Raw genomic sequence first — 23,901 nt, 5'->3', positions numbered from 1 at the left:
TGGTATGGCTCACGCTGCGATAGGATTATAGAGAAAAAGTAGGGGGATGTGGCTACGTTACCATCGTTCCACTTTGTTTATTGAATTATATTAGCATTCTCTTTCCTGACATACAATCAATTCTGGCTTGCGCGTGTTATATAGGTCGATTCCATGATAGTGATTTTCTTCTTTTTTGTGTGAGAATTAAATTTGGATCGACCGACATAAAAATTTTGGTAACATGCTATTTGAGGGGGAACATCTTTTTAATTCGATATGCCATCACTGACTAGAATTTACTTTCCAGCTAATATTTTTATAAGGTACTAACCAATAATTTAAAAGAATCAAATCTAGCAAACTAGTCCTGCGAACTAATATATAAAACAATAGAGTTGCCATTTGTCAGGGAGATTTTTGTCTACATGAGATATTTTATTGTTATAACCTGGGCTCTGGAGCAGGCGTAAATACAGAACGTACCTAAGGCTCCAGGTATCATTAATACCACCGCTCCGACTCATGCACTGCACCGCACTCGGCAACTCACCTAGATTCAAATTTCAAAACTATCTGTTTAAATTCCACGTTTTATGTCTGTTATTGATACTTGAAAAAGAGTGTCCTCTTTCCTCTCTCCGTCCGGTGTCGACCAAGTTTGCTGGAATAGAGAAGGTTCCAGCTCAAACGAATCGAATAAATTGAGAGCTATTGCCACCTAAAATCTGGAGTTGCATCAATACTTGACAACTTAATTCAATGCACTGTGTCATTACCGAATTACATGCTCACGAGTGACATTGCGCGACAATTCAGGAATACGAATGTATAAAGCTGACAGAATACACCAAACAGATGAGAGAGAGAGAGAGAGAGAGAGAAGCTTTTTTCGTCTACATCACATATCAACATCAGACAACAAAAATGTAGCACAGTCAAATGCGACATGCAAGGTAGACGTGAGGCTCGATATTACAAAGTCTTCAGAATCGAGCCCCCCAGGACAGGAACGATTGATAACTAAATAATAAAAAAAAACTGAATGAAAAGCTACACACAGTATCACGGAACAATTCAAAATACAATGCATTTCAGCGGTAGTCATAGATATAAGAGAATGAAAAAATTGTTTTCTAAATGCACAAGACTCTAAATTTCGGAGATTAGGTGATAGCTTATTCCACATATTGACACCAATAAAATTGATTGAATTTTGCACTAGATTGTTAGAGTGGTGTTACACAGACAGAGACAAGTTAGAAAAATCTGGTATGTTGTTGGTGGGTATCTGCAGATAAGTTGAACAGATTATCAAAATGTAGTGGCAGCTCAACCTAATGATAGCTTGGCTATGCAAGGTTGTCCATAATTTGGAAGATCTCAAAAATTATGCGTTTAATTGTCTCATTCTATAGATTATTGATAAAAAAATCAATGAACCTGCAATATGCTCACGAAAAAGTCGTTAACATTTGTCTAAAAGCGTTTGGAAGTAGCTGCTGTAGAGTTGGTATGCCACCAACCATGGAACAGCTAGAGAACCAGTAATCACAAAGCCACGGTGTTTGATTGGTCATCGGCTATGCTTGAATGATCACTACGGTGGCGGCTTGCTGATCAGCTGTTCAAAGAGTCTGCTAACGGCTGTGAATCTGTAAGTGCATTGTAGGTTGGTCCGCATATGAAACTTTAAGACTGATTCACGACATGTTGAGTTACGAAAGACCCGATGAATAAAGGATATCAGCTTCACAAAAACGTTTAAAACATAACTGGCCTATTGCGAAGGTAACCATTGTAGGCACCATGCCTTGTTTCAATCGAGGAAATCACAGAAAGCATGAATATCTACAACTAGCTCGAGATATCCCTGACCAAACACGCGAAGAAATATTGCAAATAATCTCATGTAAGTGGCGTACGAATTTCTAGTTTTAGAAAGGATGCACCATCATTGAATAAAAATATAAAGTTTTAATTGACAATGATACTACTTTGTCTGATCTTATTAACCGCTTGTCGTCGTATATAATTGAAGTCTTGAATGCTCTAAGGATGCCTGAATCAGCCTTTTATGATTGACACTTATGAGATTCTTACAGCATAAGCTCAGTGAATCTACCCGTAAGTGCGGTCTAAATCCGCAATGGTACCGTAGAGGTCTGAAGGTATGCACAGACTATGCTGGTAGAACCAGCAAAACCACAGTTTGCTTGTATAGCTTAGCATGTCTCAAATGAATTTTAGATCATTACCAGATGCATCACGACTAATGCTTGAATCAATCGAGCCATGAATCTAAAAAACATCTAACAATGCACTGAAGCGATGCGGTAGTTACACTTCTTCAGAGTTCCAATGTACTACCTGGTCTGCCCACATATCATCTTCTGAGCATACAGACTTATGTCCAGCATCCATCTCACATCGAGTGCTGTATCAGTTTGGCAATTACTAATACTTCACTACCTGCACCCGGAAAAGCATGAGAACTCGGAATACTCGCAAGCGTATCAGACTATTTATTTCTCGGATATATTCTTAGTTTTACAAAATCATCGCCGTTAGTAAACTTCTTGAACGAGTAGAAGCACATAATCATCAAGCCCCTGCGGTCGTGATCATTCAAGCATAGCTGATTACGATTACCCAATCAAGAACCGTGATGTCGTGGTAACTAGTGTTCTTGCCGTTCTATGGTGCTGGTACGCCTACTCTACAGTAGGCATACCATATTTTGGAAATCTGAAAAGAGGACACTTTTTCAGAAACTTCAGACTTGCAAAACCGGCGAAGAATTCTCAAAAACTGGTCAATTTTTCCCACACTGCCAGGTGGAAGACTAAAAAAAAGGTCCTCTTTTCGCTCAGAGCTAAAATCACCGTTTTCACTCCGAAATACCCGCCGGAGCGTCACTTCTATACTAATTTGCGGCATATCGCTCGCAATTTGCTCTAAATCTGACCTAAATTTTCAAAAAAGAGGACAAAATCTCAAAAAAGAGGACGAAAGGGCGTCCTCCGAGGACACTTTCAAATAAGTCAAAAAAGAGGACAAATCCTCTTAAAGAGGACGTATGATAAGCCTACTCTACAGCAGCTACTTTCAAACGCTTTTAGGCGAATCTTAACGACTTTCCTGTGAGATTATTGCAGGCCTATTGTCGTTTTATTGTTATTATTGATAAATATTATAATCGATGCATGGAATGATCCATGGCTACGCATTATTTCTGAGATTTTCAAAATTATGGACAACCCTAAAGCATAAATTTCGTTACCTCAAATTTCAAAATGTCTCCCACTTTTAATATTCAGTAATTGATATTAAGTAAGATTCGAAATAAATTTTAGCAAGCCCACGTATACCATAAAATTCAAGCTTAACAACTAGTTTTGAATGATTGACACAGTCGAATGCCTTTGTCAGAACTAAAGCACGCCAGTGGCAATATTTTTAGAGTCAATGAACTCATATATTCTTGAGGTAGCCTGTAATATAGCTTGAGAGGTTGTTTGGTTACTTCTAAAACCATAATGATTTAAGTTTAAGAGAATCATTTTATTAAGATAACTGTCAATGTCAAGTCTCTGAAATAATATTTTCTTAAGCAGAGTAGTGGCAACTGGCGAAAATATCGAAATGGGTCTATAGTTGCTTGCGTTGGTTTTGTGCCCGCGTTTAATAAATACAGGTACACCCGTGCAATCGTCAAGAAATCCGGAAATATTCCTGAAGAAAATGAGAAATTGATCTGCTCACGTCATGTCCTTATTTTATTAATAAATAAGTAAAATTTGCAAAATGTCAATTTTACTGGGCATACAGTTATTGTTTTTCTTTCTTTTACTGCGAAAAAATTGATAGTGGAAAGGGAGGAAAAGACGTCTTTATTTTTGTTCTTGATGTTTTTGCAACATATAGGCTACTCCCACCATATTGTACATACACACCATCTGTGCATAATGCATATGCATACCATGAGTACGTGATGTGCATATGCCGCTGGACAAGGAAGGTGCATAGATATAGCCTTTTACGGCTTTCCAAGTTTCGCACCACCCCTTCATTCCATCCCAGTAATACATGAGCGCTAAGCAAGGCAGTCATGGATACTGTCAGTGTTACTAATAAGATCTTTGGTCTGACCTGGCCCGGGAGCGAGCCCACGACCTACCGATCAAGAAGCCGGACGATGCACCATTACGCTATCTTGTCGGTTAGTCGATAGTGTTTTTTCCCGTGATCAAATTTCATTGTATCGCCCCACCGTAAATTATGTATGAAATATTTGACGAAAATGATTCACTCAAAGTTTTAAAAAAGCTATCATCAATCTCCGATGTTTTGCTGACGTAATTTGGGAAACTTTACAAGTATTTCTGGATCGTACTCAAATTCGCGTTCCTGCGTCGCACATGTCCGATGTACTAATCAATCGCCGTGAATTTCAACGAACCGCTTCCTTTTCGGAGGTTTAATAAGCGAGTAGTTCGTATCGGTGATGAACCGTGAACCCCTCAATAGCTTGGAGCAACACATTCTGTTTATTTCGCATGCGCAGTCTGGCTCACGGCCCTGTCTACAACATCTCGTCGGCATATACAAGGATATTATTTATCTATTATCGGGGAGGCCTATATATATATATGATGATGGTTTGGACAGCCCCATTCATTCAAAGTTGCTGTTGACAGAGAAGGCGCAGTCTGAAGATATTCAAAATGAAGGCATCGGTGTTTCTGTCGATCTTGTTCGTGGTGATTACATTCTGCAACGCTACGTAAGTAAATTTTGATAATTTCTTTCTGGCTCCACATTACCTTTTGTCCATAAATCTCCATCGAATCCGCATCTGCATAAGCTGTGTCTAACAAGAGCCCAGACCGAAAATAGGCCGTGCTATAAGAAAGGTTGGGCAAAACCGAGTTCCGAATGATCCGATTTTGAATAGAGTATTATAAGGCTTCGAGTCGTATGTTCATTGTTCAAGTATCAGGCATGATGACGCCAGAACAGTATGAAAGACTTCGAAAGTTCCAATATATCACTTTTATGCTAGCAACAAAAAAATACGGCCAGTTCTACATCATATGAAAGATAATTTGGTACTTTTTGACCATGTTTTTCATGGCACTTTGTGACGATAATGTAGGTTGATCACGGAGAATGTTAGTAGTCGTAAGAATGATATCGCACTGTGTCTGCACTGCTCTGCACATGCAGATGCATACCAACATCTCGTAATGTGTTTGATCGGAGGTTATAGAAACGTTCCCAAATGTAGCCTACCATTCACAGAAACCAGTTTATTGGTTCTTGACAAGACTACCAATTTTGTTAGTTGGGGCTTAACGATTTTTGTGTAATTCCAGTTCTAGTTTTGAATCTTGAAAAGAAAGTAGTTCTAGTTCTAGTTCCAGTTGCGCATTTTGAAAATCCAGTTTGTACAAGTCTCCATGACAGACACCCGACTCATACAAAAGAAATGATACTGAGATGCAGCTTGCAGTAAATATTCGTTATAATGATTTTGTTTTGCGTGTAAATCACGTTTCAATGGTTTTCATGTTTTATCGCAGTTTTTGATGTACAGTTCAACTTTTGATTTTGTGACCCACCTGGGGTTCCTTAAAGGCTGGTACATTAGAGCAATTGTTCGCTAGCTTAGCTAAGGTTACAACCCATGAACTAGCTGGTGTAGCTGATCCCGAATTTAAATCAATTGTGCGTTTTGACAATTTTGTTGCTATCAATGTCTCTCCAACTTTGATGTTGTCGCTTACAGTTGTTGCTTACCACAATTTCAGAAATGCTCGACGACGCATTGGTAAGTCCAACTTCTTATCGTTTTCGCGGCTGACTATATACGTTTCCTTTCATCATTTATGTGGGTCTGCATATATAGACTAATCCCGAAATAGCTGATGGCCCAAGTGTGAGTGTCTCCGGGGCTTAAATTCGAAACTAGGAATTGTACTATTGAAACCGAATTCACAAATGACTTGCACCAATGCTTTTTGCTTCCCTTAATTTGCACCGTACACACTTGTTTCAAAAATCATCCCCACATTTATTGCTGCTAAAATTTCATCAGCTCAAACCAACCGAAAATTGCTGCACAAAAAGAAAATGAAGAGACTTCACACTTTTTTATTCAAATGTTCAACAAATAGGCTATCGGTTCATCAGTGATACGGTTTTCGCTGAATATTTATAACAATTTCAGAACGGTTAAGCATATCTTCTTCAGCACAGCCCCACGTATTTGGTCATCAAGTGTCTCATCAAGAAGACAATTCATTTTCCTCTTTTTGATGCCACTTGGTGCAGTGGATAACTGGTGGAGTTTTGTACACGAACTTCCGGTACTTAGAAGGCCAGATCTTATAAGAACTATCTAGAACTCCTTGTCAAAATGTAACGTGCTCTCCGCGATTGAAAAAATGACTGCTGGCAGAAACTGTATCGACGAGCATGACAGAAAGGTCCCGGAGCTGGAAACTCATGTTCACTGCAGGGTTTCGATCTACGATTTACGTTTCGTCGTAAGTCCCACAAGTTTTAACAAATACATCTCAAGGTCAAAAGTTGAAGTGTAACTGTACTGAATATCATATGAAATTTTTTTGAATTAGGCCACTTAACTCCAAAAGAAGTGAACGATATCCACAGTTGTCATCCGCACCACGCTTGTCATCCGTTCTGCAATTTTTCATTCGCACAAGTGCGTACCATCCCATACATGTTGAAGAGCATTGACTTTCACGATCAATACGGTCAGCGACCGACGACTGAACGGACAGAGTTTAGTGCAACATACAAGCAATAAATCCAAATGATTAAATCTGGTCACTGGTCAGTGACTTAACGAGCCCATGGGGTTCGATCGGAATCAGCTTAGAAACGACTGATCCAACCTAACATGTTTATTCGTTTTTATGCAGGCGGAACTTATGGCTGTGAAATAGTAGCAAGTAGCCGTAAGTATAATTCATAATATATTAATATGTATCCGGGATGGTGTGAACGTGAGGTTCACGTTCGCGTTGTGTGTGTGAACCTCAGGAATTTACAGGTTCGCTTTCTCAAACGAACCTTGGTAGGTTCTGCACTGTGAACCTTTTTCATATATTACAATTGTCACTTCATTATAACATCTTTGGCTAAAATTTAGTGCATTTCAAGAGCAAGCCACTATATGCATGGTACCTTGACAATCTCAACAATTTTATTTTCTTTGTTACGAAAGTTTGATCCAATATTTCGTGACTCTCTGCTGTGAGCTTGACCCGCAATCACACAACATCAAGAGCGAAATAAACTACATGTAGGTAGTGAACGAATTATGCTTATTCAACTAAATAATGAAATTGATATCGTTGTCTGATGTAAGAAATCTAGCAGGCGTCCGGGTTCAATCTTGATTTGATGCGTTTATTGTATCATAAAAACCAACTTTGTTCGATTGATGTGTTGGCTACTGCTGTATAACTTGTTAATGGGGTAATATCGGAGCAAGTATAGCAAGTATATAGAAACTCGTTTTACACTCTGCTCAATTTGAACGTAGCAATACTCTGACGCCGAATACGTCCTGTCTGGCCTGGACCGCTGAGACATAAGCTTATATTCCCTTGCACGTCTTCCTCGAAATTATTGGCAAAGCGACGAAAGATATTGATTTTGTGGGATTATTATATAATTTGATTGTCACAGTTGATAGATTTTGCGACGTTTAAAACGTCAATATGTACTTCAGCATTGTGGCATTATGTGGCCCGAGTGGTCGCTAGGTATCGTGTACTGTACATGAAGCTATCACTTCACTGAAATGAAGGGTTAGAATTAGCAGTCTGACGTCGTGACGTCATGAAGTTCACATTCGCGTTCGCACAGAACCTTTCAAAAAGGTTTGCGTTTACACGAGCCTGAACCTTTCAGAGGTTCACACCTTCCCTAATACAACATAGCTTACGTGTCAACTAATGCGTAGAGGTCCTGAGTTTTAATTCTTGAGGGTGCAATAGTCAACCCGCGAATAGCTAATTCGGAAATATGTTCCGACATTTTTATCCAGGGTTTGTGTGCCACGATACAGATTCGAAAAAATAAATAATTCTAGTTGTGTAGTTAGACTAATTAGAGGGACAAGTCGATAATATAATTAAAATCTATTATGTGCCTACCTTTCGCTTTATTTCTAATTCTAATCTTATTTGTGGAATGCTTCTATGCCCACATTTTAATTTTAATCTAATAACAGTTTTTCCTGAAAATGCTACAGAATATCTGTATCATGCGAAACGGGTGAAGCTTTCTGTACAGACATTGGTCATTCTCACGAGACTCGACTTTGATTTGATATGATCTGAACTGAAATTCAATCTCCAAGTTTGTGTGAATCCAGTTATTCCAATTCTAACCTATAGTATTAGTTTCGTAACAAAGATTTAAGATTCCGAATAGATTCGAAGCCCTTTCCGATTCGATCCAGATCTCTCGAATCAAACCCGTCCTTTCAAATATCGAGTGAGATGAATCAACATGAATGTTCACAATGCGGAAACTTTCTATCTATGGTACTAATTTCGACAAGCCCTTGCTGAAGGCAATATCAATCCTCATTTACTTGCGTTTGCATTCGTTGTCTCACTACGGATCTTTTAAAAAATATATATATTTTAGTTACATAAAACTGTTTGATTGTCATTGAATAATTCGACTTTCATTCTGTTATTGTAACACATGCTACACCGGATATGCTTAACGCCGAGCGGGGAAGCCACAGGCACCAGGTTTACTGGTCACGTCTTTGTTCTGACCCGACCGGGATTGAACCCCCAACCTACTGACGAAAAAGCTGGCCGCTCTGCCTTAGCTCAGAATTACATAGCTGTTATAAATCCTATGTGCATAAGGTCATACATCTTTACGTACAAGTATTATTTCGATTAAAATGTTGTGTTTGATTGGTGTAAGACTGCGTGGGGTGCATTCTAATTACGTGCACCACGGGTGTATGTTCACACTCGTATATCACGGGTGATACATGGCTGTGAATGCACACTTTTTCGCTGAGCAAGGATTCTGGGATGAGAGACTAACCGCATCAATTGCCTACCTTGTATTGAGATAATGGAATATTTTAATCATAAATTATTGCTTTAGATCCTGTTAGATCCGCGTGGCAGGATCTGCATAGGAGGTGAGCATTTTATTATCGACTTTATATATGATAAAATACATTCCTTGCGGACTAATCACCAAAATGGCATTGGGATATGATGCGTCCCAATAATGGTGAATGGAACACATATGAACACAATGGAACACTTTGTGTCGGACCAAGTGAAGCAAATTATGCCAGGCGATTATGAACATTTCGCGACGGAAGCTTACAAAATCAAGCATTCGCATCCTGAGCAATGTTCCCTCTCAGCTGCGCACGTGCGCAAATGCACAGTGTTGACAGGTCTCTGCCGACAGAAATCTACCTTGCGCACAAAACATCCGAAGTGATGACCTTTTTTAGTCGTTGCGCACTGTCGTGCGCAGTGAGTGGTAGTGTGCGCAGACTCGTCAAAAATGAGAGGGAACATTGATCCTTAACAATCATTTTTAAGAATTTCATCTTCGAATTCGTCATTACAAAACGGCAACATTTCATTCTTTCATAGAAGTGTTTTGAAACGCCCCGAAGCCTCGGAGAAGGCTCGTAGGAAAGTGACACATTTGCTGAGCACGCACGTGGCTCTATAGGTCGTCTCTATGTCAGTAATAATGATCAAATTGAATTGGTTTTCCACTGCTCCGCAGTTTCGAAGGCTGAAATGATTCCACTATTTACATTTCGGTAGCAGATGAGTTGAAAATGTTTTTATATTTAATATTGATATTTCAAATACGTAGCACCAATTTCAATTGGTATCAATTCATCCTATTCAATGTATGTTACTGTTAAGTATACAGCGATGTACTACTTCTGGTGATACTCCAAGTTATGGTTTTAACAAACCATAATGTACATATCTTTTATACGTTACCGCGAATTATACGCAAGTCTATTAAATGCCAAATAACTATGTGAAATATTTTATCTCTTCTAGATCAAACTATGGGGAAAGTTGTCATCTGGAGGATATACGGAATGCCATCGTTCCCGTGAAAAGAGGCCGTTGCATTGGCATCATGCTATCAGATCGCATTGGTTTGACGGCTACGACTTGTGTTATTGAGAGGAATCGTAAACGCACATGGTAGGTTGCCAGAGCTTCACGTGAATAATTATGGGTTGTAGGCCGATGTAAAAATTGTCCCCAGTGTAGATTGTTTAGCAGATACTCATACAGCTCTAGGAATTTCATGTTATGACCGGGTTTAAAAAATAGTCGTGAATAGATCTCGGGAAAATCGAGTACTTGGGTGTTTCGATGCTGGATCTAGCATTAGGCTTCGAATAGAGTCGAGTAATTATAATGACCGCTCATTGTGACGTCGAACCATTATAAATTATGAGTAGTGTAAAGTTCAAATATGTACCCTAGGGTTATGACTAAAAAAAAATTTCAAAATTTTGTGTGTCCTGTAGTCACAAATGATGAGCTTTTGTGTCCTGATTTCAAAACTCACAAAAGTTAAGACTGTTTGAACAGAAACCTCCCGCACAAAAATTTTCCAGTTTTCACTGTATGGAGGATAGGCTTTCTTTTGTAGATACAGACTATATAATTTATTTATCGACTGATTTGAATTTAACTGACCCAATTCCAATTGCGAAGATTTAAAATAGTATTTTTGTACATTTTGATCGCCCAGATTGAATTATTCCTATCGTGTTCTTGTTTACAGTCAATATTAAATAATAAATAAATAATTATTAATTCCGATTTTAGATGTAGACTGTATATATCGTATAATTTCAATTTGTCTGGCACAAATCAAACTGGGTGTTCGAAAAGGCGGAAGTGGAACAACTATAGGTATTTTCAGCGGTCTAGAAAACCGCTTAGAAGAATATGATGTACAGGAAAATTTGAAAATCTCAAATATCATATGTGACACCGTAGCATCTGTTGATACTGGACGGCAGAATGGCGTTGTTTCGAAGCTGCGAATTGCAAGGATGAGCATGGGTTTTCATATCCCTTGCCAACATCATATTATCGATTCTTAAGCATATATTAGAGTTCTTCGATCCAACGTCTTCAAGAAATCCAACTCTCAGCAACAAATTTGGAGGTGATGTGGAAAAACACTACGAAAACTAGGTGCAATCCACCAAGCACGAATTTCAGATGAAAATATTAAAAAACCGAGGATGTAGGGATGATTTTAAGTTTATCTATGACATGTGCAGAACATGCCGTTCTTTCAAAGAAAATAGTATAGATTACCACTGATCAAATGGCATAAACTTCCATCTCTACGCAATGCGAGAGGGTGCTCAAGGGTTGCGTTGCGTACTTCAACTTCCCCAGATTTAGAATAACTCTGGAGATGCTTATTTATCGCAAATGCGTGTCAGGAAGACTGGTATTCTAACCAGATGTCTAAGGATGGAATATACTAGAGCCCGACCGATTATCGGTTCGTCGATAATATCGAGACGATATCACACTTTGAAAGAATTATCGGTATCGGCCATTGGAGTTGAAAAATTAACGGTAATTTGCGTGTGACGTCACAACATGGCGGAAGGAAGTCAGAAAACTATAATCTTTGATCGCTAGATTGAGAATATTGATATGTTTCATATAGCTTACACTTTACAGGTGTCCAGATGCAGCCTTTCTAGTTCATTTCATGTTCAAGTATAACAATGGCTCTAAAGATGTTCAAATAAATGCCTTCTGAAGATTTGAAAATGTGCTTATGTATACATCCAACTTCTTTTGAATATCGGCTGAATGTATTTGGGTAATCGGCTAAGGTGTAAGATATTGCTTTTATCGGTATCGACCCAAAAAGCCAATATCGGTCGGGCTCTAGAATATACCAAAGATCATTTGCTGCTATGTTTGCGGTAGAATGTCCTGCAACGATAAAGTGCCCCAAAACCCCATTGGAGGTCGGATATGTCCGTCATAGATGTCCCTGGCACTAACATAATAACAGAAAGGGAGGTCAAATTGATGACTGAACTTTACAATAAGTGTAAAAGGACATATACTTGAAGATTAAATTTGTAGCAAAGAATATCTTTGAATTTTAAATTTTTTCCATATTTGGACCAGTGTCGAAAATTGATGTTAGTTTGTTCGGGACATTTTTTTCGATTTGAACAAAATGAATATGATTTTATTAATTTATACCAAAATGTTCATCAATTCCTGCTACAGGCAAAATTTTTTTTTAAGTCATAACCCTAATGTACCCGTTATGCAATCACAAATGATAAAATGTCACATCTACACCACATCAAAGATCATTAGGTATTTTCGATCATATATAGTACGTTGTTCTCTGTGACAATGCTATGGGTTAATCACGAGTTTTCATATATGTCATTTCCACTAACGTGCACATGTGCACTGTGCAGCTTTGTACCGCATGATTCGTATGTCGAGATACCACCAATCGGGGTTTCAAGGCTTACAGACACATTGTAATAGTATCAGAATTATAATTCAGAACTCGAGAAATCATCTCTCAATACTCGAATCGAATTCTTAGAATTAATACTCGATTCAGATTAGAGTACTGAGTATTGAGTTGCTGACTGAATGTTATCATTTGCATGCCGGAACTGTACAGTGTAGGCTACACAGCGTGAATATGTTTAGACTGAGTATTGTAAGAACGTATATTGCTTTTATGGGCAACTCAATATCCGATATAACATCATTATACAGACCGAATCGTAATGAATGTGAAGCGGAACAATAATCTCAGTATATCGTTTGGGTATCGAACAAATCATTCAACATAGAATTGTTTACAGTGACACGGGTGGCGACTTCCAAGTTATCAGACATCTCCAATATTATCGGTCTTCTCACAATGGTTTAATGAAGTAAGTTTGGATTTATCGCATGGTATTTTCTAGAGATGGTGTGAACCCCTGAAAGGTTCTGGTTCGTTTGTATCTTTTCATGTCGCTGTAATTGTCTTGTGACTATTTGTGGGTACTCGAATTGTACAAAATAAAAAAATCTGTCAGTACGTCTGTGTAAAGGTTCGCTGTGAACGCGAACATGAACACGAACCTCTAACGCAGAGGCCGGCAACCTTTCGTATGCAGCGTGCCAAAATATCAAATAATTGTAAAATATTACCAACTGGCGTGCCAATCATATTCAATTTTGTCATTTTTAACGTTTCTAGCTACGAAGCACACCAACCACCTATCTGCAGCTTGCAACGACATCGGTTACGTCAGTTATTCTTACAGTATTGGTCGCGAAGCGTATAAATTTTGGTCGCGATGCGTATAAATTTTGATCGCTACCGCACTAGAGCTACCGCATAATTTAAATTTAGTCGTGTAGTGATCGATCTTCTGTGGTTGCCTTCATCGTTCCCAAGTCTCCTGTGTTCGGTAGCATAGCCAATAAGTGACAGGGCCGTCAAACATGTTATGATGAGATGGCTTGATGATAAAAATGTGCCAATCCCTGTGTCATGCAAGTCGGTTTGATGTCACCAATTGGTCTGACACTAGATTTGTCTCAAAGCTCCAAAGATCGCGGCATAGCGGTAAAGGTTATTGCCGTTGCTCCAAATATATTAGAATCGCTTACACGTATTAGACCAGTGGTTCCCAACCCTTTTCCCTAATTCCCCACCTCTGATGTATTCCGAGTCTTCATTCTCCACAACCTAATCTCCACCCCGAACAAATGCTTCCGCCAATAAACTTTGGTCTGACTTTATTTATTAAGGACTTGACAATGGGAAAGTTGAGACCCACAGACAACCACCGGAAATTCCTGAATTCCCCGCCAGTGGGTAATTCCCCACCGGTTGTTAACCACTGTATTAGACGAAACTAAAATAACATATCTTTTCGTGAGATGAACTCAATTCTAAATTCACATTTCGACACGGGACTCATTACACTGGTTGACATTTTTCAACTTTTGTTTTTGTTTTTTAGAACGCTTAATTGAGTTTACGTAATTTGACGATGCTAATTCCGAATTTGCCGTCAGAATTCACTCATCACGTCACAATTTTTCTCAAAAAGCGAATGAAAATTTTAGTCAAATACGGCTGTATTAAGGGCGTTTATGCCCGTTTAGGTCCGTATATGACACGAAACACATCCTGCAAAGCTCTCAGCTTACTTTATTGGATTTGAGGTTTAATGATCTTGAACTAAAACCGTCCAGATAATCAGAATCCTTATTATTTCCAAGAAATTTAGATACAACTTCAATGAAAAAGGTTCATGTATTTTTTCCAAATCCGCCTCCCCATTAAGAAAGAGGGGGTTTTGGTGAGTGTTCTGATTTGACGTCCAGAAAATACACCCTCTATTGTATTAACTCAAGTAAGGAAACCTTGTGCAACAAAACGGTTGTCGTTTTCGTCAAATTATTTGGCGTGCCATGAAAAATCATCTCGAGTGCCACAAATGACACGCGTGCCGGGATTTGCCGACGCCTGCTTTATCGTCAGGTGATGTCACCGTTTTAATTTCAGACGTGATCTTTTTATATGGATATAATTGTGTATATACATTGTATGCAACACCTGCGGGACCAAATACATTAGTTTGACAACGCAATATTAGCAGATTGCCACTGAGCCGAACGAAAATATCAAATCTGGACAGTCACGCTTGAGGTCATCAACTCTCCGGTGACTACATAGACGTGTGTCCGTACATGTACAAGTAGGCCTACATTGTAGAAACATATGTATACACTATTTGTATAGTTATTAGGATTGACGGATATTGACCGGCATTTCTTGAACCCACTTGTTGAAGTTTTAATCGTCATTTTAGAAATTAGTAGTATTGTGAAGCGCCTTTTGCCTCAGTCCGAAGGATATTGAAGCCGTCATATATCTTCCAGTGTTGGGATCAAGTCACTACCTTCGAGTCACGAGTCATTTCGAGTCATTGCACATTTTGACTCGAGTCAAGTCAAGTCAATCGATTTTCGAAGGTGACTCGAGTCAAGTCAAGTCAGTCGATTTTTGGAGGTGACTCGAGTCAAGTCGAGTCAAGTCAAGTCAAGTCACGAGTCAAGTCGAAATTCAAGTCAAGTTGCCTTTTAGAAGTATGAAGCATGATTACGTCATTGCTTTTCGCTAGGTCTCTGAATAACAGATTGATGGTTCATTGATTCTGAACCGATGGAAGAAAATAGAGTTGAATATACAATGCAAATGCTGAATCGCTCACATAAACGGAGAACTGTTGAACTACGTAAGTAATTGCATAGCCTCATTTTAAAGTTACCAGCCAAGATAGAGAATCGAGAAACGAATTGTGAAGATGCAATACATTACCCATTCATACATATTGATATGATACAATTCGAGTCTACGCCAATGGTTGAGGAGTATATAAACTATATTCGACTACAATTTCAATAAAACAAGAGGTTCGGTTAAGGTAAGATCAGAGAACACAAATATATATTTTGCTATTAAATTACTTTACTACTAGTTTACGACAACGTAAGCTGTAGCTTCGATCACTTCATTTGTGGTCAGTATATTTGTGACAGAATATTGAGGGCTCAGTAAAACGCACGATCATTTAATGATCGGTCGCTCTCATATGGGTTACACAAAAGTTTGGCGAACAATCTGAACAAGATGCAAGATGCAAAATAAGGTGATTTTTACTTGATGACTTGAAATTGACTCGTGAATTTTGCTCCGAGTCACGAGTCAATCCACATTTCTGATACGCCGAGTCAAGTCATGTCAAGTCAAATCATTTTAGCAAAGTGACTCGAGTCAAGTCAAGTCATACGAAAAAGGTGACTCGAGTCTGACTCGAGTCAAGTCATGACTCGAGTCATCCCAACACTGATATCTTCATGGTTTATGCTATATATGTGTACAAGAACAACATTTTGCCATAGACAACGGAGCATTCTTTTCATCAATTTCGTTAAATTGTCAATTGATTGATTGAGTAAGCGCGGTTCCCTGACTACCTACGATCTACTTAAATGGCCCTCAACCTTCATTAAGCCGCCGCTTTCGCACAACGCCACTTTTCTGCGAAATCGTAAAAACAAAAATATATCACAGCACCCGTGTAACCAATGTTTCCTCAAATTTTTCACGAGTCTGAGTGCACTCACCAACAAACTGGTGGTGTCTTGGACAACAGTACGTAACGACTAAAGAAAAGGTCATCACTTCGGATTTTTTGTGCGGAGCGTAGATTTTCTGTGTGCGGAGTCCGTGTCAGCACTGCGAAATTGCGCACGTGCACAGCTTAGAGGGAACATTGCGTGTAACTACACATTTAATACTTTACTATAGATTGCTGGTGCACAAAATGACCTGAGCCTCAGCAGAATGTTAAAGGAACAAAACCATTAAAATATGAGTTCTTGACAAAACGAATGCATTAAAATGAATATTCATTGCATAGGCCTATCTACCGTTCCCCATTCAGATACCAGTTCAGAAATCGGAGGCTTCACACCTTATAAATTGTCATCGTATTGATCGTTCGTAATGCAAGCATGACTCTAATTATACTTAATTATAATTCAGCTTATAAATATGGAAGACAAAATTGGCGGTTCTGGAAGAATGGGTTTCGATTTTGCATGCCGATTTTAGAATTATTTATCGATAGGACGCTTTGCAGGTATTCAGCCAATGGGACAACATATTGAAAAGTTTCATATCCGCTGTAGAGTCTTCTTTGCCACGGACCAACGGCACTGGCACTGAACAAAAATTTAGCAGTGGCCGCAGCTGCGTAGTTCAAGTTCAAGTTCAAGTTTATTCATAAAATTTCATCACTTCAAAACATCGCAAGACAGCAATACAATGAATGATAGGAAGATGCCGAAACGAATAGGAGTAGTCTTAAGATCAGACACCCACCCGGGCCTACGCGATGTAAAGAGGAGGCATGCACACTGAATGAAAGTAAAAGAAGCTAATATAAAGTGACAAGTGACGGAAGGCGAGATCGATATGTGTCAGGTCGTGGTCCGATAAATGGCGAGGGCTGACTAGTATTTACTCAGCAGAAATTGCTTGTATTTCGACTTGAATGTGGACATTAGGGCTGTTCAAAAATAACCTTTTTTCCTGAATCTTGCGGGTTACTTGATTAAATCGTTAGGTTGCCTTAAAAAATGACGCACACCAAATTTGAATTCATTCCAACCAATATTCGCGGATTTCGTAGAGTTTGAAAATTTTGAATTTGCCTAGAAATGCAAAAAAAATTTTTTTTCCAATTTTCCTTCCAACCTTATGAAATTGTTGCTCTGTCTTCAAAAACGATGCAAAACCAATTTGACTCGATTCCAAGCTACAGAAGCCGAGTTATTCAAGTTTTTTGATGATTATTCTGGGATGATCCACCAATCAAGGATCATCCCAGAATTATCAAAGAAAAACTGAAATAACTCCACTTCTACGGCTTCGAATTGAGTCAAATTTGTTTTGCATTGTTTTTGAAGACAGCAACAATTTCATGGGGTTGGCAGAAAAATTTGAAAAAATTTTTTTTTTGCATTTTTAGGCAAATTCAAAATGTTCAAACTCTACGAAACCCGCGAATATTGGTTGGAATGAATTCAAATTTGGTGTGCGTCATTTTTTAAGGCAACCTAACGAGTTAATCAAGTAACCAGCAAGATTCAGGAAAAAAGGTTATTTTTGAACAGCCCTAGTGGACATGCTCGACGACTGTCGGATAGCCGGTGAGATACTGTTCCACACTTCAGGTCCGGCATATTTGATAGAGCGATGATCTTTTTTGTCAACCATATGATAGTTGGTCGACGTGTACGCGCGTGTGTCGTATTTATGCACTTTTGATACCGCTGTAAAGGAGTCATTGAAGTTTTCGGGGCAGTGGCCGCAGTGGAACTGATATAGTTGCCGCTAAGTTGGGAATTTTGACTGGTCAAACAAATATTTTCGGCTAACACTCGTCATGGGCGATCGTCACCAAGTTGATAAGAACATTTTATGTTACCAACAATAGTATCACTAAATACGACGTCACCGGCATGTCAATTATAATATAATAGAGATGGACAGATGGCTTGAGGACAATCTACTACATTCAGATGACCCGAACTCGTGCTGTTGTTACAAACCGTAATGGCGTCATTTCATATAATTATAGACTCCAAGGCACACAATTGAAACAATGAACGCCCCTCCCCTCGTTTAACGACGCCAAATCTGTTTGAACGATCACTTTTCGCACAAATGGAATTATCCACTTGATGTTTGGAAGTGGTAGAAATTCATGAATTCAGAATCTATGACGAATTCTTCTCTTGAGAGTGATGTTCGTGTTTTAATAAATCTCGGGACATGCTGTTTTATGTATCATCTTTCAGACATGACATTGCAATTTTTAACAAGAGAAATGCAACGGTAAACCGCGATCTGAATTGCGTGAAGAACAGCTGTAAAGTGTCGACGATGTGCAAGATCATTAGAGAAGACGGCACGAGTGCGTTGATATGATTCATATTTTGTATGGAATGTCGCTTATTTTTATTGCGGGGAAGTGAAACGGCAAGAGACTATTCTTGAAAATTACTTGAGAATGTGAATCCAATCGACAACATGCCATATCCTCTATTATTCACGTCAGCCATTCGTCGGTAACGTTTTCCATTCGCGAGCAGAAAGAAAAAAATCGAAAGGTATAGGCGGGTCAGATATACGCTGACCATTATCGAAAAATATTACCATTCATATCGAATTCATTCCTTCGGTATGATACTTTATATGCTTGAGTGACCGCTACGCCATCATTATTTATTCAACTGGTTTTGCATTTCGACTAATTTCACTTCTACGCTGTAGGCACAACTACTTCTGTTCTCGCTTTATTTTCGCGTAGAGGAGTACAAATAGTTTTGGGAAAAGTTTGCATTACTTTTATGAGTGAGAATATCTTGACGAGAAAGAAGAACAGGAAAATTGCCTCTTTATCACCGCAAAGGAATATATTTTCGAAAATGGTACTCATCAGTAGGGTTTATCCTCCTCTTTTAAGAAATTTAAAATGTCCTTCTTTCTTGCAATTTGTTCTCCTTTATCGCGTTGAGACTCGGGCGATCGTACAGAGACAACTAAAAAATACCATATTAGACGTGGAAATCTGGATTTCGACTGCAAAAAAAGGTCAAATTTATCCGATTATGGCGGTGCGTGTCTTTATAGAGTCGAATGGGATAAATGAACTTTTTTAGTAAACCCATCAATATTAGCAGTGAAATTTCCAAATGTCGCGTATTAATGAATTATATTTCCTCTTTTGAATAGTATGTTCATATCGAGATGAACCCGAATATTTTCGGCTGACACTCGTCAGGGGTAATCGTCAGCAACTAGTTGAAAATTCATAAGAACAGCGTAGGCCTATCTATATCAACAATCGTAACACAAGGTATGACGTCACCAGCACGGAATGTCGAATACGAGAGCGTTTAATGTACTATTTTTAGATGGTACACGAACTCTTTTTGTTTACACAGCCTTGGCTGGTGTATTTTGATCCACCAATCAAGGATAATCCGAGAATTGTCAACGAAAAACTCCAATAACTCCGCTTCTACTAGTTGGAATTGAGTCAAATTTGTTTTGCATCTTCTCTAAAGACAGCTCAACAATTTCATGGGGTTGACAGAAAAATTTGAAATTAATTTATTTATTTATTTTGCTGTTTAAATTAAAAATTTTAATTGGATCTGCGGAGCCCTATACTTGTTAGAATTGAACCAAATTTGGTGTGTAGCGTTTTTTAGGGTAACCTGACAATTTAGTGACTGAATGGCTGGAATCCAGAAAAAAAGCTTTTTTTGAACAGTCCTAATATACATGTACATTGTACAATATCCAGCGCCCACAGCTTGAGCAGCACGTATCCAATGAGACTGGCAGAGTAAAATAATGATCCCATGTCGAAATGCGAATTTGGAATCGTGTTTGCCTCACGGAAAAAAAGATATTCTTCTAGTTTCGTCTGGAACGTGAAAGCGATTCCAATATTTCTGGAGCAACGACAACCTTCAACTTTTTATTGCGACCTTTAGAGATTTGCAGACAAATCTAGGGTCAGACTTAAACTTAATGTGACATCAAACAGACTCGTATGATACAGGGGTGGGCAGATTTTTCATCATAAGGCCATATCATCGTAACAACATTGATGGGCCTGTCACTTATTGGCTATGGTACCGAACACAGTCTACTTGGAACCGACCAATGCAACCACAGAAGATCGATCATAGCTCGACAATGAATACCATGAGTGCACAGCAGATCATGCACTCGTGGTATGCATATGCACAGATCGTGTGTATGTAGTCAATATATCAATTCATGAGTCGGTGTATATGTCGCAAAAGCATTAAGGAGAAAAATAAACAGCGTCATATTCCTTTGTCTACCTATCACAATCAGCATCTGTTCGGAAGAATATTGCACAATTTTTTATCCAAAAATTACTTTGAATGATATGTTTTGATGATCGATTTTGTAGTCTGCGAAACATCTCTTTCAGCGCTTGATGTATCTCTCGCTTATTGCTCATCGGAATATCACCCTGGCTCTGACATAGATGCTAGCAGAACAAATCCAAATTATTGTCACACAATGTGTGTAAAACGACTCAACAGCGAAGCTATTCCCCAGGTTAGTTGCTCTACTTCTTTGTTAACGATCCTTTTAAAATGATAATAATCTATGTCATGCTCTTTAAATAGGGTTGCCACTTACCATATACGTCTTCCTGTTTAAGAGGACGTATATGGTGCAACAGACAGGACCGTAACAGCACTTTGTCAGACCCCCAAAAAACGTTGGTCTTGGGCATGGGGTGATAAATCAAGGATAATCCGAGAATTATCAACGAAAAACTCGAATAACTCCGCTTCTACAAGTCGGAATTGACTCAAATTTGTTTTGCATCGTCTTGGAAGACAGCTCAACAATTTCATGGGGTCAACAAAAAAATTTGAAATTTTTTTTTTTAATTTTCAATAATAAATTAAAAATTTCAATTCAAGATTGCACGGCCTCTACTGGTTGGAATTGAGTCAAATTTGGTGTGCATCGTTTTCTTAGCCAACCTGACGATTTAGTCACTAGGCGAGTGAGATTTGGAAAAAAAGTTTTTTGTGAACAACCCTAACTGGCAGTCCTTTTCAGTTAAGGTCTTTTCGCTGCTGATCGTTCTGGCACACTTCTCGGAGTCGCTTGTTACATGGCGTATAACTTCATACCTCTTGGTACATCGTGGCGCGGTAATGGCCGGCGCCTAAGTGTCCATTTCTACAAATCATGCGTTTTGATAAAAGGTGCCCAATAATCAAGATATTTGATAACATTGAAACATTAGAACTAAAATTGAAAAAGTTGCATAAATTTCCCCCTAAATAAACTATGATTTATGTTAATTCACGAAAAAATTTTTGGCCCCCTTCGAACTCGCCCCCCCCCCCCATTCGGGAGTTTCGGGTTCGGCAGTTAGTCCTGGCAACATACATTGGCTATATAGCAGAAACATCACTTCCTTTTCGATAACCAATTCGAAAAATGGTTTATAATCAGTTCCAATCTTCAGACTTACATAGTGCTTTCTTCTCATTCCATAAACTAGAAGTTATGAAAACTACGGCGAGAGTATATGTGCTTATGTTTTTTCAGCTGTTGCGAGGCTCGCCTATCGTATGCAAAGATGAGAGCAGGCCTCGCGAAGATAAATGGCTAATTCGCGGGATTATATCGTTCAGGAAAGTTGGCCACCATGACTATGCGATGGCCTCTATGATAGACAGGAGTGTTCTTACGGATACTACGTGTAATTGCCCTAGTTTTTATCCATAAGAGACTGCGATTTCTCATCAATCACATCTTGAAAAAATATGTTATGTTTCAACATTTGTTGTACACGGTTGACATTTTCCTCCACCATGCGTAATATATAATAAACTCCACACGCTCAAATTGTTGTTATGGTTGTGAACAGGTGAGGCATAAAGAGAGTGATGCTATTGCCCAGTCTTACTGGTCTGGTTATCTCGATACGAGTTTGCTGCAACACAAGGCTAGGGCACGATATTTGGTACAGCTCACGTAGAGATTGGATTATGACGAAAAAGTAGGGATGATGAGGCTCCGATGACAATCGTTCCACTATGTGTATTTATTTATAATCGCATGCTCGCTGAAGCTTTCCTGACATACAATCAATTCCGACTTGGACGTGTTATATAGGTCGATTCGGAGGACAGAGATTTTCTTCTTTTCTGTGTGGGAAGTAATTTGGGTCGAGGTATATATGTTGGTCTGCAACCTTCAACCCGAATAAGAAACTGACAATCATTCGGAACATGCTATTTGAGGGAGGATAATTTTTGAATTCAATATCACTGACTGGACTTTACAGTCCAATAATAAAATATTATAAGGTAGCAACCAATGATATAAGATAACGAAACGAGTAAACTAGTTTAACCAACTAATATATACAGCAATATAGTGGCCTTTAAGGTAGGAAGATTTTTGAATCATTCTTACTTGGGATATTTTATCGTTAAAAGCAGTGATTTGAAGCCTTCGTAAATCTTATCAGTAGAAATCCGCTTTCTAACAATTACCCAATGGTTCGAAATCCGTCCGTCCATAGCGTCGATCAAGTTTACTTGAATAGAGAAGGTTCCCGTTCAAACGAATCGAATAAATTCAGAAATATTGCCACTAAGCAGCTGGCGTTACGTCAATATTTGACAACTTAATTCAATGCCCCGCGCCAGTAACGAATTACATGATCACAAGTGAGATTGCGCGACCATTCGGTATCACCGTCGATTTTATCCAGCAAACTTGAATGAATGCACAAAACATATATTTACAAATTGTAAAGCAGGTATCCAATCACTATAATTTCTCTCTTGTTTTCAATATCATGGGTTGGAACATCGGATCAAGTAGCTCGCATCGGACTAAATTGCATAGCGATCATTATATTTTGAGCCGCACAATCGGCCAATTGTTTGTGGTATCTATGGTGTTTGTCGACTACAACGGTCATATACACCAGGCCGATATACCATATTTTCGATTCCGTAGCTGCCGACTTGTAGCCTTCTAGGCTTTCTTGAAACACCGCTTACGCTGCTGAAATGACGAGGATCATTGTAAAAGGGGTTACCATACTTGCTGCCGATATTATCTCATAAACAAGCTATACAGTAGCCAACACCCCAATCGCACGGATTTGGTTTTTGTTATACAATAAACATATTGAATCAATATGGATCCCATACGCATTCTAGATATTTTATATTAGACACTATAACTTGTTTTTTGAGATAATATCTGGCGCAAGTACAGAAATCGTTGTTTCACTCTACGTATAGCCTACATCTGTCCAGGGTAGTCATGTCCTCGTTGAAGTTGTTGGCAAAGCAACAGAAGAAATTGATTTTGTCGTATTATTATGGCATTTGATTGTTCCGGTGGAAATATTCTAGGTGACGTTTGGGAAGTCAGCATGTACTTCAGCATTTTGGCATAATGTGGCCCGAGTCGTCACTATAGTTATCATGTAAATTATTATATTTGAGAACCATCGTTTTACAGTGTTCCACTACAGTTTAGAATGTAGACTGTGTTGGAATTCTGAATACTGACTCATACTATAACACAAAGTTTTATTTTACGATTTTATATTCAGTTGGAAAAGCCTTCAAATAATAGCAGTTATTGTAGTTGGATTCGGTGTCCTAC

At 38.7% G+C, this 23,901-nt stretch overlaps 1 protein-coding gene across 1 annotated transcript; it reads left to right on the top strand.

Moving 5' to 3' along the window:
• Positions 1-4,605: 4,605 nt before the first annotated feature.
• Positions 4,606-22,116, top strand: LOC145450152 (uncharacterized). Its single transcript, XM_080328648.1, has 9 exons — positions 4,606-4,765; positions 5,793-5,812; positions 6,930-6,965; positions 9,154-9,190; positions 10,092-10,241; positions 12,926-12,997; positions 18,495-18,610; positions 20,672-20,802; positions 21,817-22,116. Exons 1-9 carry the CDS (start codon positions 4,707-4,709, stop codon positions 21,994-21,996), a joined length of 801 nt encoding a protein of 266 aa, XP_080184774.1. The 5' UTR covers positions 4,606-4,706; the 3' UTR covers positions 21,997-22,116.
• Positions 22,117-23,901: the final 1,785 nt, after the last annotated feature.

The sequence above is a fragment of the Botryllus schlosseri genome, chromosome 11 (genome assembly GCF_051294905.1).
Source record: "Botryllus schlosseri isolate E-star chromosome 11, Bs_hap1, whole genome shotgun sequence".
Taxonomy (NCBI): domain Eukaryota; kingdom Metazoa; phylum Chordata; class Ascidiacea; order Stolidobranchia; family Styelidae; genus Botryllus; species Botryllus schlosseri.
Note: the sequence above shows the minus strand (reverse complement) of the source record. Positions and strands in the feature narration are given on the sequence as shown.

Bases quoted from the DNA above. Each gene is read 5' to 3' on its own strand.
- LOC145450152 (XM_080328648.1), top strand. From the start codon at position 4,707: ATGAAGGCATCGGTGTTTCTGTCGATCTTGTTCGTGGTGATTACATTC. The intron at 18,611-20,671 runs GTGCGTTGATAT...CATCTCTTTCAG, and splicing joins CATTAGAGAAGACGGCACGA to CGCTTGATGTATCTCTCGCT. The intron at 20,803-21,816 runs GTTAGTTGCTCT...ATGTTTTTTCAG, and splicing joins ACAGCGAAGCTATTCCCCAG to CTGTTGCGAGGCTCGCCTAT.